Source organism: Rousettus aegyptiacus, unplaced genomic scaffold (genome assembly GCF_014176215.1).
Source record: "Rousettus aegyptiacus isolate mRouAeg1 unplaced genomic scaffold, mRouAeg1.p scaffold_m13_p_8, whole genome shotgun sequence".
In the NCBI taxonomy this organism is placed as follows: domain Eukaryota; kingdom Metazoa; phylum Chordata; class Mammalia; order Chiroptera; family Pteropodidae; genus Rousettus; species Rousettus aegyptiacus.
In genome coordinates, this window is record NW_023416311.1 from 74,041,316 (window position 1) to 74,053,986 (window position 12,671).

At 38.1% G+C, this 12,671-nt stretch overlaps 1 protein-coding gene across 12 annotated transcripts in view; it reads right to left on the reverse strand.

Moving 5' to 3' along the window:
- Positions 1-12,671, reverse strand: part of MAST4 (microtubule associated serine/threonine kinase family member 4) — a 509,369-nt gene that overhangs the window by 188,017 nt on the left and 308,681 nt on the right. Inside the window, exons 1-2 of one of the 12 annotated variants that reach the window (XM_016158128.2) lie at positions 7,495-10,297; positions 3,534-3,614 (exon numbers count right to left, since the gene is read on the reverse strand). The exons of 10 other annotated variants lie outside the window; for them this stretch is intronic. In XM_016158128.2, coding sequence (XP_016013614.2) covers positions 3,534-3,614; positions 7,495-7,541 — 128 coding nt within the window. In that variant the 5' untranslated portion in view covers positions 7,542-10,297. Of the gene's footprint in view, positions 1-3,533; positions 10,299-12,671 lie in introns of those variants that run through there. One more of the 12 variants, XM_016158127.2, reaches the window with a different exon arrangement.

The window sequence follows — 12,671 nt, forward strand, 5'->3', positions numbered from 1 at the left end:
GTATTTGCCTTTCTCTCTCCAGCCCTGCTGGAAAAGCATGAAAGTGCCACAATTTCAGGATGGAAGGGCCTCTGGGAATAATAGGATCTCTAATACCCTCCTTGATGCAGGAATGACTTCTGCATCTTCCCAGCTAAGAAGAAATTTGGCCTTCTGGGGAAACTTCCAGTGGCACGGAACGGATGGTCGGATGAGGCAGCCCATTCCACATCCAGAAAGCTTTCTTAGAAAATTCTTCCTGTCATACTGAGCTGAAACTTGCCTTGCTGTAGCCCTCCACGCAGCAGTTCAAGGTTTCGTTCCCAAGACATACTATACTAAACTTGAATTTCATGTAGCAACTGGGCTGCCCTGGAAGCTGCAGATCTCTTATTTCTGGGCAACCTTCAGGAAGCCTGAGCTGGAGAAGCCCGGGAGATGGAGAGCCAACTCACATCTCAGCACAGCCTGCCTCCTGGGCTTTATTATAAAAGGAACAGAATCTTCCCTTGCAATTTTTAGAAACTCTGTGTGTCAGCACCTCACAGGGCAAAGATACAGTTAATATTCTCCTCCAGACCTTCCGACCCCACTTACAAAAAAAGAAACGAGGAAGAAATTCGATCCATCACAATCAGTGGAAGAAAAAAAAAATTGTGCAGGGTCAAAATAAATGAAACCTTTTATGGTAATATCATGACTACAATTGTAATCTCTATAATTCATTTCAGATCATGATATGAGGGCACCCTGTCAGATAAACCAAATTCTGAGCTGCCAACCACATATCTCTACCTAGAGATGTCTCAATCTGTTTAAAACCAGACTCATCATTACTATATTTCCTTCCCTCTTCAACTCTGCTTTCTTGAGTTCCATTCATTCAATGCTAGAAATCTCAGTATCAATCATTCATTCAGAATTATCTGCTATATACCTGCTATGGAAAACTTTCTTTCACCAACTTCAGTGACAAAAATTTTTTCTTACCAAATTCATTTCCTCTGCTTCCTGGACAGAAGTAGGCTATATTTTCCAGCCTTCCTTGTCCTTAGGTATAGTCAGAATACTAAATTGTAAGCAATGAAATGTGACTGAAGGTGATGTGTGTACCACTCCCATGCTCTTTCCCTTTCTACCAGCTAGAGGTTGATGCCCAGGGCAGCCCTGAAGGCAATCTGTGGAAGCCACCCTGGATCCCTAAATGACTGCATGGAACAGATCTTCTCCCACACTCTTGCTCTGTGAGAATTACAATTGTATTACTGTATATTTATTTGTGGCTGATTTGCGAACAGCACTGTTAATACAGCTTCTATTTCTAATTCATTCTTTAATAAACATCTCAAACACTACATTCCAGGCATTGAGAGAGGCACTGGGGAAATAAAAATGACTAAAGAAGATCACAAGGTCTACCTAAACCAGATAATTAAATCTCAGTGTAAATGATCTCACAGCAATATTTATGTCTTACTTAAGTTAGTCACAGTGGAAAGATTTGAGACTTCATTTTGAATCCTAGGCTAGTCAAGCTACCTAATCTCTAAGTGTGTTAGCATCTTCATCTATAAACAGATCAAATTGAATGAGATAATGTATGTGAAAGTATTTGGTCAACTATATTTTATAAACGCTAATTGAATTTATTATACTTGTTCTAACCCAGGACATGTTACTCATGAAATATTGTACCAGTATCCTCATTGGAATTTCTGCCTAAAATCCAACCTGTTCTTTATACTGTTGAAGGTAAATTTTCTCACTCTGAGATCATATTGGTTATTTCCTTATTCAAAAATATCTTCTAATATTCTGGAATGTTGACAAAATGAAAGTCAACCTTTTTAGCCCAGTATTCAAGTCCTTACACAGCGTATTCTCAAGTTATTTTTAAAGTTTATATTAATAACTGTATAACTCCATGCTTTTTTTCTATTCCATCCATTCTATGTTCCAGCTACACACATCATTTCTACAATGTACCCCACTTTCTCACCTCCCTGCCTTTGATTTATTCTTTGTCTGGTTTTGTCCTTCACCACATTCTCTCCCCACTGAAACCCCCAAATTTTTCAGCTCAAAGTTCATCAGTTCCAAAAAGTCTTTATTCAAAAATCCCGTCCAGAACGTCATCCTTCTCTGTACTACCGTAGCATTTACTCTCTCTCTTTTCTCCTCCGCCAGTGATGGCACCTTCATTTTGAACAGCCTATTATTGTCTTTAGGAAGGAAAAAGACAATGTGAGCATTTAATGAAGACATATGACACTGAAGAAAAAAATTCAGAGGACAGTCCAATTACTTTTGGTTAGACCAAAAATAGAAAAATTACAAAAGCAATGGAATTCTCTGAATTGTCAGAAGATTATTTCTATGCTTCAGGATCTATTATATTCAGAAGATGCTTTCTAAAAGCTATGACATGAAACTTTCATGTTGAAAGTCATTTTTACAATAATAAATATAATTCTATCAGCAAAAGAGTAGAACCAAAATTCAAAGCCATTAATGCATTTCCCTAGTCAATTCTTCACAGATTTTAGTTTAGTGTCATGTTAGAAAAATGAGAGAAACAAATTTGTTAAATTATCCCACTGATATCATCTGAGCATAAAGCTTTTAAGTTAGTATTTTTAAGAAAATGGCCATGAGTGGCTAATTTTTCATTCATTTGCATATGTGAAATAAAAAGTATTCATTAATAAATAATTTAAGTCACTTTTGCCATCAACTGAGAGTTTGATGCTACTTTTTCCCTTATGATTAAAAAAAAAATACAAGGGGGAATGCTGGGTACTCTTCTAATTAGATACAGGAAGACCCATTATATCCACAGATATTGAATTCATGAAAATTCCATTAGAACATATATACCAATACATACACTACCAGCAGTATTTTCTATCATGTATTTCTGTAACAAACTGGTCTAAAATGCAAGTAGAGTTCCTTGGAGGTAACTCTCTAAAGAACAAAGAAGGAAATTATACAGTAGCCTATGAGTAAGGAGGGTAGACGGGGCAAATAACTGAGCATTCTTAAAAAGATTTAAAAATACTAACCCATTTATACAGTTTAAATACTTTGTACTGTAAATAACAGGATATAAAATAATCTGTGGCAACAGATTCTATGATACTCTAACATGAATTAGGAAATGTTTTCTAGAAATTGTAATAAATTGTATCATTATAAGAGATTGATGAAAAGTTGTGAAATTTAGTGCAGAACATTTCCTAAGAAAGCGATATGAAAAACTGTAATATACACACTGGAGTGAAACAAATAACTAGTCACCAGACACTAAGTGAAATATTAGTAAGATATGATAAATGGAATAAGCGCAGTGCATTTTTTCAGTGCTCCTGTAAGTCATTAAGCAAACAACTCAAGCCATTTCCTCACTCTACATGTTAACGGTAGGATGACGATTAAGAAAAAATTGTTTATTGTATATTGCAGAGTCCATAGTGTTCAAACGCCCATGGTGGGAACTGGGGTAACGCAAGGGGAAGACAAAACAGCCTCAGCAGGCCCTGGAGCACGCTTACCTCCAGAAGTGAAAAGCGAAGAGAGGACTACAGGGGCTGCCTGGGCTGGATGGGGTTGGACTCAGGCTCCTTGGAGTGAGACTGAAAGTTAAAATAATGTCATTCCAAGTGGGAGAAATGATGGCAGTAAAAATAGCATAGCTCATTTGAGGGACCGCGTTCCCTTTAGGCCAGAATCACTATAGCACGCCTATCGATACCACTGGGTAATCATCTCATCACTTGTCCTTTTTCAGCTCTACAATGCAGAACAAGTACAATGCTTCCTGCTGAAATTTACATTCTCAACGCTACTACTGCCGTTTTTATTTGTGCCTTTCCTTTGTCACAAAGCAACTTGGCAGATATTTTTGACGTGATTTTTTTACAAAGAAAATCTAGTGCTGTTTCATATTGAGTATATTCCATCTCTGATTAAGGATCAATGGTAGATCTTTAGCAGAACTAAAGGGAAGTAATTTTCACACAACAGAAAATTCAGGTTATATACTGTAGTTTTTAAAAACAAAGCAGCATTTCCATATAGGAAGATATGTTTTTAAATACCTTACACTGCAAAGCACCTAACATTTTTTCTTTAATTGTCAGGGGCAATGATAAAAAGTGTTCTTATACTTATATTCATAATAAATAACTTCAAATTTTCTTACATATAGCTATAAACTATTTCACTTTTCAGAGAGGGTTTTCAAATCTATATGTCAATGGAACACTATAATCCCCACCCCCACCAACCATCCACACCACCAAATGTATTTACCAGCCAACTCTCAAATATTCATCACAGGGTGATGAGCTTACAGTCTCTTTATCTTTTTTTTTTTCTTTTTGGCCTCACGTCTCTCCTCCTTTAGAGAAGAAAGAAAACTAAAATTTGTCAAATATCTTACTAATAAGAATTTTGCCAAGAGATCTATCAAAGTATGAAGTTAATACCAGTCAATTCGTAATTATTTCTACATGGCAAAATCGAAATAAGAATTAGGTGTTCTGACACCCGTTCTTAGGTTGAAGAGGTTGAAGTGAGCACTAGATACTCCTGCTTTAGTGCAATCAGTTTCTTAAAGAACATTCCTCTGCCTCTCCACTCTATGCCATACTATGTTTTTCTACTTTGGAGAAAGCGATCTTAGAACAGAGCTGTATGTTGGTTCATTTAAGCTGGCTGTTCTCTTCACTGAACACATAAGTGGCATCAGCAGCTAAAATCAGATTTGGGCTTACCAAATACTTAATGCCACCACTGTTTCCCATTAAATGGATAATTGAGACTTGGCTGTATTTATCTTAAACTGAAATATAAAATTATTGTTCAAAACGCTCCAATTTATTAAATAAAATGTTTTAACAGAGTAAAGTTTTATATCTTCTGGTTTGGTTTCAGTACTTGGTAAGCTAAGAAATTGGTTTCTTTAAAACATTCAGAGCACATTCAAAAGCTGTTGACCTTAAACATACTGTACTCTAACTTAGCAGCTCACTGGAAAGCTCTCAGGAATGTCCACGGATATAGCCATCAATTTATCTGAGCAGAGTCTTATCAGTCCCTTCCAGTCCTAAAATAAGCATGCACAGGCACTGACACCGCTCCATGTCTCCAAGCTGAGACACACATGATGTGTGCTACAGAGTGTCTGTGAACCTAACTCCATACATACATTGAAAATATGGAAGAAAAAAACCACTTTCTCAGAAACTGGAAAGCCTTGCACAGGCTATCTACGAGTCATAAATTTCTAAATAAATTAATGATCTATTAGTTTCTGAAATATTTATATATTTGGCATCTCATATGCAGGATTTCAATTTCTGAAGTAGGAATCAGAAAACACCTCATGTTATTGATAAGTGACATGGAAAATTCTGAATTGCACCTACAGGGTATAAAATATGCTAGTGTAATAGTTTGTGGCTGCAGTACATATGGAATAAACTCTCCTAAAAGAAAAACGGTAATGTTTCATGAGATACCTCATAACTGTTCCATACATCTGATTTGTTATAAGATCTCTAAATATTTAAAATTGTATACATTAATCTGCTTTTAATAAAATCAATGATAAGACTTTCCATTATAACATTTCTCTGCTGTGGTTAGAAACTGAATTTCCTCAAAGACTGCAGAATTATCTTCCTCCAAGAATGAAGGTAAAATTAGTTTTCACATTTCAGGGTTAAACAAAATGTTCAAAGTAAGTTTCATGCTAACATGACAATGACATTTAAGAGTGATACTCTGTTTTAATGTCTCAAGCTTAAGTGGAAGAGTAATGTATTTTAAATGCACATTAACATTTACCAGGGCAGAGGCTAGACCAAGGGGGTTTGGCCTGAGACCAAAACAAAATACAGGGACCCCATGGTTAGCTGACCCATATGTCCTGTGTTATCCTTGGCAAAGCCATAAGCTTGTGGCATTATCCCTCAGACTTTCAAAATATAAACAGAACACGATACAACTGAGTTTGTCTTTTAAAAAGTTACTTTGAAGTGTCTCTTCTTAATGTGGACAAGACACAAAAAATGAAAAGAAAAAAAGGCATAGTGTCAAATGATACATACTAGTCCAAAGAAAACAAGGAAGCAGCACCACCAGAAACAGGTGAGAGTGAAGCTGGGGCTTAATGCTCTTGGGTCTCGAACACAGAGCTATGGGCATCCCAGCTGTGCATTTCCAGAATGCTGGAGAGAGGAGGGTTAAGGAGAAGAATCAATGCATGCCATTAAAACATTCAGCACAGATGGTAAGGGTTACGGTGGAGAAAGAGATGAGGGCAAAATATTAGGGTTATAGGTAAATACTGTTTGTATCTCTCATAAATAATGCCACATCTAGCAAGAAGGTTGTTAAAAGCCCTCTAACTTTTTCGAAGTGAGTACTTGTTAGTGCAATATCAGTGTACAGTTTTAGAGCAAGAACTGATTAGAAAAGCATTCCAACCACTTCGGAAATGTCCTGTTCTTATTAATTTACTAATTAAGGAAATAATTTCTCTTGCATGACGCATCTACAGAATTCAAGAGAAATAATTAATACTGAGAACTGGGAACAGCTCTCTTCCTGCAGTATCTTCCTGGAAGTGGTCCAGTATGAGATGATTGGGTTTGTACAGATTTCAATTAAAATGTAATTTTATACCTGTATCATAAGTTAGGAAAAGGAATATTTGTGCTTTTCTACCCATTTATATTTTACTTGTTATTAAGTGTGCCAACACAGACTAACTCACAGCTTCTGCATCTTTGATTAACAGATTTAAAATAAAAATTTGCTGACACTCTCTGCATCGCAGATGTTTAACTTCTGTACCACAGATTAGATGTGGACGTTTTCACATGGTGACATCAAATCAGAAGGCAGTCAGATGAGTTAATGGGTTAAAAAAAAAAAAACAGCTAAGCAAACACAGAGCTCAACTAGGTAAACACACTGCATGCAGTGGCTGGAGACTCTGCAGAGAGGATTCAAAATGCACTACAGTTCATTAATATTCTGTTGCACAAATAAAACATGGATCACATCTAATGAATGTCACAAATAACCCTTCTCTTGTACTCTAATCCATTGTCACGTCTTCTATTATTCAATGCAGACAGAGGCCTTTCTTTAGAAAAAGACAACGTGGGGATAAACAAACAGTAAGAGAGAAAGAGAAAAAGACAGATACACCATGGCCTGCTGATGCATTCTTTCCAAATGAGCTGTTAAGATGTTTCCAGCACTGAGGTTTAGTAACTTTAAATATGCAGCAATGCTTTTCCTCTGACTGCAATGCAAAATGCAGGGTCTGGGTTTCCCCATTAGCTGAAACCAAATGCCATGCATTTAAGACATGTTCCTCCACCTCACACTGCAGTGCTCTGAGGCTGTCAGTACAAACAAATGCTAAATAGCTATTGGTCGCAGGAAAGCAAGTGCCATGCAGAAAGCATTAAAATATTAAAGACAGACAATACTTACTCCAAGGTCAGCCCCGGAATCTGTAGCCTTTCCCGCTGGGCTTTCATGGTTGTTATATGTTACCACACTCTATTGTAACCATGACACACATCCTCTGCCAGCGTCCTGGTGATGACAGAGAGCCAAAACGAACCTCTATAAAGGACTGGACTAACAATCTCTCGAGGGGGAGGAGATCCTGCAAGTTTGGGTCCTTCCACCTCTAGCTGTAATCAAGAGATGTCAGCTGCTTTGCTCAGGTTAACGGCAGTGCACACTGCACTGATTTCGTTAAGGGAATGAGGCTTTCAGCTCTGCATATCAAGTAATTGGTTTCTGATTTTTTTTAAAAAAAGAAAGTCGCTCCGCTCATAGACCCAGTTTTCACCTCAGTGAAATGAAAAGTCCTTTTCACCACGCAGACTGAAAAAAAAAATATAAAGCAACAGTATCATACTTGTAAAAGAGTTTATCTCAGAAAACTTGAACTATTCCCCACCTCTCAGTGATGCCCTCAAATAGAATTCAGCCACCCTGAGAAAGTTCTGCTTACTCTTGGTGGAATTAACAAAATCACTCACGTTCCACAAGAAAGGCATGGGAAATGTTGCCCAGTGAAAACAGATTTTTTTTTTCTATATATGGCAATCATCAGAAAGAGGAATAAACTAACTACATTAATTTGGAAGAAGTTGAACTCTGAGGCAAAGTCTTGTGTGAACAGGCAAAATCCTACGGTGGGAAAATACCAACTGGACAATCAAGAGATAGGAACTTGCATTTTCATTTTTGAAAGCTGTTTTTTTTTTAAGAACATCGCGGTGTGACATTCTTTGCAAAAGGAATCAAATATGAACAAGGAAGGAAAGGGAGAACATATATTTTGAAAGCCTGAAAGTTTCATCCTGTACTTATTCAAAGAACACAATTTTTCATAGTATTCATAATAGGACTGAGTGTACTTCTATTGTCATGTATGAAGAACATATCTGACTCATTTCCTCTAATGCATTTTAAAATGTTTTAAAATTTCACTACTGGTTGGTTGAGCAGAAATACTAGAACAAGTTAGAATTTTATTTTAGCAAAACTTCTCATTTTCAAGTACCTCAAGTCCATATACACACAGCCAAGCTGTGGTGAAACAACCATGTTCAAGTAGTCGCATTTAAAAGGCTGTGAAGGCAAACTTCATCTTTTCACAGATGAAGACACTGAGGGCACGGAGTTGGCGGCAGTGCCGGGATTCGATTCTGGTGTGCTTACTGTGACCCCAAAGGCTTTCGCAGACAGGGGCGCCATGTGCAGTTGTTCATGCTGCGCCCTCCACAAAGGAGCTAGGCAAGGAGGAAAGCGAGGGCTGGAATCTGGGCTGCTTTGACCTTGTTTTTCCTCAGTTTCACAAAAATCACCCTTAGCTCTGTACCCATCTAGAGGGTCATCCGTTTTTAATTCTACAAAGGTACATGAGGGCTAGAGGAGGTTCATATGATAATCCTATAACACTTCTCTTAACCCTAACCTGCCGGCTTGCTTGGGGTATTTGTCAGTGCTAACTAGGAATCGGCTTCTTCTGTGTGGGCTCAGAGAACTAACCAGCCCTCCTCTTTTTCAGGGGCAACATATCTACGCTGGGAATATAGTCACCAGTTAGTGACCACAGAGCCAGGCAGAAATGTAAACAAATAACTGTAATTCACATAAAAGCATAACAACAAGAAATAATGAAGACATAATGGAACACAAGCAGGGATCGACTTTGTCCCCCATCACACCCTCCCCCCTTTCCAAATAAGCTTTTTTCACAATGTAAAATATCTAGAATCTCACTATTCTTTCCAACTAAACCACATTGGTCCAAGATACATCATGTCTTGGCTAAAGTACTGTAACTTCCTTCTGCCCTGGCACCCTCTACACTTTGTTGGCCACATAAACTCCAGAATGGTATTTTCCAGAATATATCACTCCTCTGTTTAAAACCGTTGAATAACTTCTCTCTCGCTCTGAGTTAAAGCCAAGAATCTATCAAACTTGACCAAAAAATTGGATATTCAAGCATCAACAGAAATGATAACAGTAATGTATCAAAACATATCAAATATTTAAAGCCACGAGTTCATGAAGATAATGAAGAAAGCGGGGAGGAAAAGAAATAAGCAAGCAAGGGTCACCTTTGGAAGATGTTAGGGAACTGTTAATTTTGAAAACTGGCAAAGGGAGAAATAATAAATCATTTATCCTGATTTTCCTATAAACTTCACCTCGTAGATGGAAAAATGATTCTTTTTATAGAAGTATTCCAACTGGCAAATAAAGAAGGAAAGACAGAATTAGAATCGCACCATTTTTCATACTCTAATAAACAGATGGATCTAGGCTATTACCTGGACAGCCTGACACCACACAGACAGAGGCAACTGGTCATTATGCGCCTCTCAATGCAACACATATGAACTCATCTTACCAACAAAGCCATATTCCCTGGATAACAAGCAAGCCTCTACATCCAAATAACAGTTTATAGAAAATATAGGGACGAAGAAGCATATGTGATGTGATCAGCAAAACCTAGACTATAAACCATTGCCCCTCTAACAATGACCTCATTTCTAAAAGAAAAATTTTCAAAATGGGGAATTAAAAGGGGTAGAGGAAGAACCTAAAGATTAAAAAGGACTTAAGAGACATATCAACTATCTGCAACATGTGAACTTTTGGAGTCCTGATATCAAATGAACTATTAAACAAATACACAATCAAACATTTAGAAAATCATATTTATATACATGTATATATATATACGTCGGCTGTGAATATATAAACATATATGTCTATACACACACATAAAGGATATCTGATAATACTAATCAATTATTTTTTAGTATAGAGATCAGAATAATTTTTAATTCCCTGTCTTTTAGAAATATATACAAAAATATTCAGTTAAAATAAGTCCAGGCTTCACTTCAAAATAATCTGGGGAAGAAGAGTAAGATACAATGCATATAAAAGAAAACTGTCTATGAGTGACTATTTATTAAACCTGGGTGCTGGGTAGATAGAGGACTCATTCATTATATTGTTCTCTCCAGTACCTGCCTCAACTTTGTCTAATAAAAGTTGAAAAAGAGTTCTCACCATGGCCTACGAAGCTCCACGTGACACATACATACCCATCCTCTTCATCCTCCTCCCTTGCAACTCTTACTCTCACTCCTAGCTGTTTATTCTTCACAGAAACAAAGCACATGCCTACCTCAGGGCCTTTGCACTTCCTGCACCCTCTGCCTGGAGCTCTTTTCCCCAGAGATGTCCAAATGTCTTATTTGAAATCCAAAGCCTTCCCCACTCCTACTGGTTCCTCTTCCTCATCCTGATGTGTTTTTCTCCTCAGCATTTATCATCACTTGACATATTTTGTATTTATTTATTGTCTCTCTGCCCTTATAAGAATAGGCTCCAAGAAGGTAAGGATGTTGTGTGTATATCCAGTGCCAAGAATAGCTCACATAGGTATTCAATAAATACCTGCTGAAAAATAAATAAATGACTCTCCCAATAATGCTGAAACCATCAACTTAAGAGACTCGTGATCCATTTCCTTATAATTATAGTTCTCCACATTGTTAGGTAACCAAACAGTGTCCCAGCAGTGACCTCAGAGAGTGTCCTTCAAGAACCTGGAGATTCTGGACATGTTCAGTTACCACATGAAGACCTAGAAAGGCCCTCATTGGCTGGAAGGCACACACTAAGAATGAGCTGCGTGCACACTCATGCAAAGGGGAGGCTAAGGTTACACTAGAGAAGTATACTACATTTCAGTGAGAGGGGGAAAAGGGGGAGGAGACTGGTTTAAAGTACTCAGGTATGACTAAGCAGACATACACACAATGAGGCTGAAGTTAAACAGTCTTGTATTCTTACGGAGAGGGGACACCATGGTTACCTCGATGGCCGCAATATGGTTTTTGAACAGACTCACTGGCATAGCTTAAGGCTCAGTCATCTAAGTATTCTTTGGAATGGTGGTTTTCAACCCAGCTGGCGATGTCAGGAGACATGTTTGGGTGTCACAACTGGGAAGAGGGGGCTGCTGCTACTGGCATCTAATGGGTGGAGGCCAGGGACGTTGCTAAGTAGACAAGCATAAGACACTCTCCACAACAAAAAAATTATCCAACTCCAAATCAATCGTGCTGCTCCAGAAACCCTGCTTTAAGGACAAGGGTTAATTTCTGCAGGACCCTCAATATCATAAATCAGTTTTAACCATTTTGGTTCTGATTTCATTGCAGTCAGCTTAGGAAAGATAAAGGGCAGTCTTATTGTTTCATTCCTCATTCCACATTTCCTCTCTCAGAGATGCTACTAACCTTAGCACAACTACATGCTTTCTGTCCTGTTTTCAGGGGGAATGGCTTTTTATAGTCAGAGCCCCAGAAATGTCTCTTAAGTCACAGAAACCTAATTAACAGGGTCTCCAAACCACAACCTAAGAGCAACCTAGATATGGAATTCTGCAAAGCAAGATGACCCAAACTACAAACAAATGAGCTCCACAGCTGCTCCAAGGTCATAGCTGAAGGTGGCGGCAGGGGCGGGCAGCTCGAAAGTCCAGCCAGGTATGTAAATCTGAGGCACGTGGGCAGATGAGATTTAAGTATAAGGGTTTGACTTCTCAGATAAAATTCCAAGAACAGATCCCCCCAGTTCAAACTTTTCTCCTTTTTCCCCTATCTCTAGATTCAAGGCTACTGCAAGGAATAGATAAACCCTAAGTAAGGCAAGAGTAATAGTGAATATCATTCTTCCTAAATATTTAATTATTTATATATTCTTAAATAGTGTACATGGTTGAGGAGGAGGGGGAGGAAGGAGAAGGAAGAAGGAAGAAAGAGAAGGAGAAGGAGGAGAAGAAATAGTGGTAAGCAGAAAAAGGACCCCTCGAAAGACATCAGAACCCCCTGAATCTGTGAATAGATTACTTAACATGGAAAAGGGGATTTTGCTGACAATTCAATGAAGGCTCTTAACATAAGGAAATTGTTCTAAATTATCTGTGTGAGTCCAGTGTAATCACAAGGGTCTGTATAGGGAAAAGAGGGAGGCAAGAGCATCAGAGTCAGGGGAGGTGACGTGACAGAAGCAGAGGTCAAAACGATGGAGCCTCTAGAAGCTGAGAAAGAGAAGAA